This window comes from Ailuropoda melanoleuca, chromosome 17 (genome assembly GCF_002007445.2).
Source record: "Ailuropoda melanoleuca isolate Jingjing chromosome 17, ASM200744v2, whole genome shotgun sequence".
Classification (NCBI taxonomy): Eukaryota; Metazoa; Chordata; class Mammalia; order Carnivora; family Ursidae; genus Ailuropoda; species Ailuropoda melanoleuca.
The window spans coordinates 22,932,509-22,938,711 of record NC_048234.1 but is presented as its reverse complement, the minus strand read 5'-3'; the positions used below and the strand labels follow the sequence as shown (position 1 = coordinate 22,938,711).

The 6,203-nt window shown below is 41.9% G+C and overlaps 1 protein-coding gene across 1 annotated transcript; it reads right to left on the bottom strand.

Annotated features, from left to right (window-relative positions):
- Window positions 1–3,666: 3,666 nt before the first annotated feature.
- LOC100483599 (peptidyl-prolyl cis-trans isomerase-like 1) lies at window positions 3,667–4,175 on the bottom strand. The gene has a single exon (XM_034647335.1). The coding sequence runs from the start codon at window positions 4,165–4,167 to the stop codon at window positions 3,667–3,669; it is 501 nt and encodes a 166-aa protein (XP_034503226.1). The 5' UTR covers window positions 4,168–4,175.
- Window positions 4,176–6,203: the final 2,028 nt, after the last annotated feature.

Here is a 6,203-nt window from a genome sequence, read left to right as displayed (position 1 = left end):
TTAAATAAATATGTATTCTATATTAATATGTAATATAGAATACATATTTTACATGTATTATATGTGTACATGTATTATATATAAATATATAATATATAATACATATTTAGATATATAAATATAGAAATCTATAAAATATATAAATATGTATTTATATATAGATATTAAATATATATATATTTTTTTTTTGAGAGAGAGAGAGAGAGAGAGCAAACATAAGACAGGAGGGAAGGGGCAGAGGGAGAGAGAGAAGCAGGTTCCCCACTGAGTGTGGAGCCCAATGTGGGGCTCCATCCCAGGGACCGGAGATCATGATCTGAGCCGAAGTCAGATGCTCAACCAACTGAGCCACCCAGGTGCCCCTGGGCATTATATTTTTAATGGGGACATTGATGGACTTGGTTCCATAGAAGGAATAGAACCAAGGATGAGGATAGCAAAAAACCTTCATATCTTGTTTAACTATAGACAGTAAGGACATTGGGGATGATGACCTGGAGAAGAGACGTGAAGGAAAAAGCACTTGATTTGTATCTTCATATTAATGCATTCATTAATTAAGGTCCACTGGGAGTCTCTTGAAGAAGTAAGCAGGTCTAAGAGTATGGTATGGGGAGTGAAATACAGGTCAATAAAAGGGAGACCATCTTTCAGTTTGAGTTGTCCATGAATGGACTGGTCTGCCTTGTATTGAATGCACTTGGAGGCCTTCATGGGGGACACAGGAAGAAACCCTGCATTGAGCAAGACATTGAATTAACCAGCAGAGACTCCGCTTCATTTATCTTTGTGTCCCATGTCCTCCTACCACACAATTGAATCAAGAAGTGTTTGCTGAATGAGGAGAATATTATTCAACTCCAATAAATTCTGATTTTATGATGGATTACCTGTGGGAAAGATTAGATGAAGTATTTTTTCTCTCCCAGCCAAACTCTTTAGACTATCCCACCGCCAATTTGTTCTTTTAATTTAAAAGTTGGCACAAAGAAACAACTCACTGAATATCTTAAATCAGACATCATTGTGAATAAGAATATTGCAATTTTATTCTGTATAATCCCAATTTGAGTAATGAAATTTTCAAAAATGTCTAGATTGGATAAATGCCTTAACTTAGTTGATTCCCATGCAATATGTTTTGAGTCTTTTTTTTTTCATTCCAAAAAACATTTATTGAGTGCTTTTTAAGGTTTTATGATATAGGAAGTCTTATTACATATATAAGCAATTGGTTTGCTTTGAATGAAATTAATTTTATATATGAATTCTTGGGATTAATTGGATTAAGATTATTGTCTATGTGATAACAAATAATGAATTTCAAAAGTGTCTTCTCTGTTTTAGCTACTTTAATAGCTGGCCAATTTTGGAAATTATTTGGAAATAGCTGAAAATCATGTTCAATATGGTTAAAAAAGCCGAAAGGGATCTGAGATTATTGATTTAAAGTCTGAGTCTGTTCAGGCATGGTGAAGTCAAAGTTCAGTTCTACTTGCTATTCTATGGAGAGATCCATAAGTCTGATTCTTTAAACTCGAGTACTATTTTATTTAATTCAACAAATATTTACTAAGCACCTCCAGTGGGCTGGGTAATATTGAGCCCTGAGAGAGGAGACAACTAAGATATGGCCTTTCAAAAAGTGATGATTTTGACATTAATGTAGATTACATTCATTAATTCTCTGTCCACTGTACTTTGTGAATGCAGGCAGCCCTTCTGCTTCCTGCTTCCTCTATCCCCTCCTTGGAGAGAGTCCACGGTTATTTCCTGTCATTTCAGGCATGGGATTGTTTGGATGTGACTCAGCTCTGTTTTATTCTGCCTCTATTTTTCGTTACGATCAGAGCTTTTTATTTTTAATTTTTAAAAGATTTTATTTACTCATTTGTCAGAGACAGAGAAAGCACAAGCAGAGGGAGCAGCAGGCAGAGGGAGAAGCAGGCTCCCCACTGAGCAAGGAGCCCCATGTGGGGCTCGATCCCAGGACCCAGGGATCGTGACCTGAGCCGAAGGCAGACTTAACTAAATGAGCCACCCAGGCATTCCTCAATCAGAGCTTTTAAAATGAAACCTGTAGACTCAGGAGTTCCCTGTAGGAAAATAGTGGGTTTGGCCTCAGTTGCCCCAATTTGCTTAAAAACTCAAGCTTGGTGTCAGTGGACCTAAAATCAACTAAGGACCCTCATTCTTCAATGTACACACTAACTTGTTATCCACAAACCAGAAAGCATCCAAATGCTTGCTAGTAATGATGACTATGCATAAAACATGGGCAAAATCCCAGTGAGAAATAAACACACAAAGCCCGGCACTGTCTTCTGAGATAATACACCTGAAGGCTCAGGATGGGTAGACAGCAGGTGGGTAAATGATGGAGCTCTCTCATTGTGTGAGTGTTCATGGAATTTAGTTCAGTGTGGTGAACATTTACTGAGAATTTTCTGCATGCTGGATATATGCCAGTAGCTGGGCTCATGTGTTATTTAGGTTCTTTTAAGCAGAAAAAAAAAATCCCCAAAACTCCAGAGGCCTACTTATTTTTCAAAATAACTATTTTAAGGAGAGATAAAGAAATAAGGAAGATGGGAATCTTGATACTTAGCACGTCTCACAAAGACTGGAACGTGGTCTGGGCACTGAAAGTTGGTTCAGCCTGGTAGAGCAGACTTACTTCCTTGTTATTCCCTTGGCGGGGGATAGGCATGACCCAGAAGCTGCTGTTGTCCAATATCCACTCTGTTCTTCAGTAACAGAGCCCTGGTTTTATTCGGACTGGTGACATGCCTAGCTAAAAGGCAGCATTTTCCAGCCTCATTTGCATCTTAGTGTGGCCATCAAGATACAGGTGCACAGCCTTGGGTGACTTCAGGAAATCTCTACCAAGGGACTACAAACACAGGGAGGAGCACCTTTGGATTTTTTCTCTTTTGCCCTCTTTATTCCTGGAATTTGAAATTCTAGTAGCATCTTTTGACCTTGAGGTTGGCAGCCATGTTCAAAGGAGGTTGGAGCGGAGAAATCAGAGGAGGCAGGATGCCTGTTCACATGAGGATCTGCTCTGCCAGCTCTGAATTGCTTTCCTCTGTCCGATCATCTTTCATGGGAGATAATAACTCTTTATGAGCATCAGCTATCATCACTGGCTCTTCGTTACTAACAGCTGAGTGTAATTCCTCCTGATAAGGGTGGGCTCTTCCATTCTGATGAAGCATCTGCTGTCTGCATCTGTTTTTCCTCTGGTTCTCACTGTATTTTCTTTTTTTTAAAATTTTTATTATTATTTTTTATTTTATTTATTTTTATTTATTTATTCAACAGAGATAGAGACAGCCAGCGAGAGAGGGAACACAAGCAGGGGGAGTGGGAGAGGAAGAAGCAGGCTCATAGCGGAGGAGACTGACGTGGGGCTCGATCCCACAACACCGGGATCACGCCCTGAGCCGAAGGCAGGCGCTTAACCGTTGAGCCACCCAGGCGCCCCAAGAAGCATCCTCTTAAAATACACTTCCATCTCTAACTCACTCAAGACCCCAGGTCTCCTTAGCTCTGTGATTTGCAAGGCCAAAATGAAGTTTAAGTATGTGTCATTCTAGGTCATCTAGAAGCTGGTTCACTGGGGCCATTTCAGAAGATCTGGGTGTGCCCAAGACAGCAGCGAGCCTACCTGGAAGGGTATGCCTTAATGATCTTCACATCATCCACAGGGCGGTCCTGGGAGTTTGTTTCCACCATTCCTACTCGAGTCACCATTCCTATACCCTGGCACATGTGGCCAAAAATGGTGTGCTTGCCATTGAGCCACTGGGTGGGGGCTAGGGTCACGAAAAACTGGCTGCTGTTGGTGTCTGGCCCTGCATTGGCCATGGCAAGAATTCCAGCCCCCGTGAATTTCAAGTCTGGATGGAGCTCATCCTCAGACTGCTTGCCATAGATAGATGCGCCACCTCGACCTGTCCCTGTTGGGTCACCTCCCTGGATCATGAAGTCTTTGATGATCCTGTGGAATTTGGTGCCATTGTAGTAACCTCGACGTGCCAACTCAGCAAAATTCTTACAGGTCTTCGGAGCATGCTTCCAGTATAACTCCAGCACGATGATTCCCATGCTGGTCTCCAAGTATACGTTAGGCGGCTGCCAGGAGTCTGGGGGGATCGCCGCCATAGCGCAGCCGGCGGAATCCTGCAGCCTGGACCACATCTTCTTAATCCATTTGTCTGTTGATGGGCATCTCAGCTCCTTCCACAGTTTGGCTATTGTGGAAAATGCTGCTGTGAACATTGGGGTGCATATGGCCCTTCTCTTCACTACGTCTGTATCTTTGCGGTAAATACCCAGTAGTGCAATTGCTGGGTCATAGGGTAGTTCTATTTTTAACTTTTTGAGGAACCTCCATACTGTACTCCAGAATGGCTGTACCAACTTGCATTCCCACCGACAGCATAAGAGGGTTCCCCTTTCTCTACATCCTCTGCAACATTTGTTGTTTCTTGCCTTGTCCATTTTTGCCATTCTAACTGGCGTAAGGTGGTATCTCAACGTGGTTTTGATTTGAATTTCCCTGATGGCTAATGATGTTGAACATTTTTTCATGTGTCTGTTAGTCATTTGTATGTCTTTATTGGAAATGTGTCTGTTCATATCTTCTGCACATTTTTTGATTTGATTATTTGTTTCTTGGTTATTGAGCTTGAGAAGTTCTTTATAGATCTTGGATACCAGCCTTTTATCTGTAGTGAAGGACTCATCGTTAAGGTGGAAAAATTTCCTCTTAAGATTCTATAGAACTGCGCCTGTATCGTTTAATTTTTAATATGATAACAAATATGAAATTCTTATAAAAGCAAGCTACAGGTGGGTGGAAATGCCCTATAATAAAAAGTAGAGATTTTGTATCTACTTGTAATTGGGCCTCTTCTAGATTTTAAATTATTAAAAAAAATAAGTAAGGAATGCACATGGCTCAAGACAACAAAGGGTATACAGAGCAAAGTTAAGTGTCCTTCCTGCCGTCTGTATCCCCTCTCTAGAGGCAACTACCGCTGCCAGTTCCTTATCTATCTTTGCAGAGATAGTCAATGACCATACAGCATGGATGGGAGGTGACATGCACACAGCTCCACACCTTGTCCTCCTCACTCAATGCTGTGTCGTGGAGTACATTCCATGCCAGTTCATGGAAAGACGAACCTTGAAGTCGACTCAGACTGTTGGGCTCTACATCTTGGACAGGTTCTTAGAGGTGACCTGGTACAACATTTCACTGTGCAGACAAGGACACTGTGGCCCACAAACGGTGTGAACTGTTCAGGTTTGCAGATCCCTTGATTTTTATTCCGCTGAGCTCCCTGCATCATCAGGCTGTGTAGGAATTTAAGTATGTGCAGACACATATGTGTGAGCACATGCGCCAGCGAGTTAGCTAATAGTTATTTACTGCTTATGATGTGCTAAGTCATTTAAAAGTCATAACAAGGGTTGTAAATACAAATGAGGAGAGTGAGACTTGAGTAGTTCAAGAATTTGCCCAAGGATTTTGGTTTTCTTTGACTCTAAAATCTGTACCCTCTATGCACCGTGCGTTACTTTGTCTCTCCCTCTTGGCTGGGTCATTGGGAAAGGCGGCACAAGGATGATAAGTTGTGTAAAGTGAATAGGGTTTGATTAGACATAAAGTACTTTCAATTAAAGAAATGACTTTGTTGAGTCTTGATAGAAAGGCACATTATATTGTGTTGGGAGATGCAGGAGTGGCTGGGAAATTAGTCACTGGGAGATATGGTCCAAAGTCACAGGTGTGGTGAGGCTATTCCAACTTCGTGGTGTAAGCCCAGGCACATAGGTGTTCTCGAGGTGACACTGCTAACTGACATCATGTCCATAAGAACCAAACCTGCCGACCAATCTGGCCAGCCTCCCACTTTCTCCTTTTAAACCATAGAACATGCCACCTGTCTCATTGTGGCTTCTCAGTCTGTTGTAGGAGGAATCCTTCCCCCTTTCCCTAGGAAAGTGTTCCATTCATCGGAGTTGGAGGTCAAAGTCATCGGAGGCATCCTCACTCTGTAGCAGCCCCGATCGGGGAAACTCTCGTGGCATTTCTCACCTGTATTATAAGGGTCAGGCCGGTTGTTCTTAACTTACTGCCACAGATAGCTTGCCTCTTGGATGGAAGACATTGTCAAACAGCTTTACAAATC

Excerpts from the sequence above, each read along its gene's own strand:
- LOC100483599 (XM_034647335.1), bottom strand. The coding sequence starts at position 4,167 with ATGGCGGCGATCCCCCCAGACTCCTGGCAGCCGCCTAACGTATACTTG.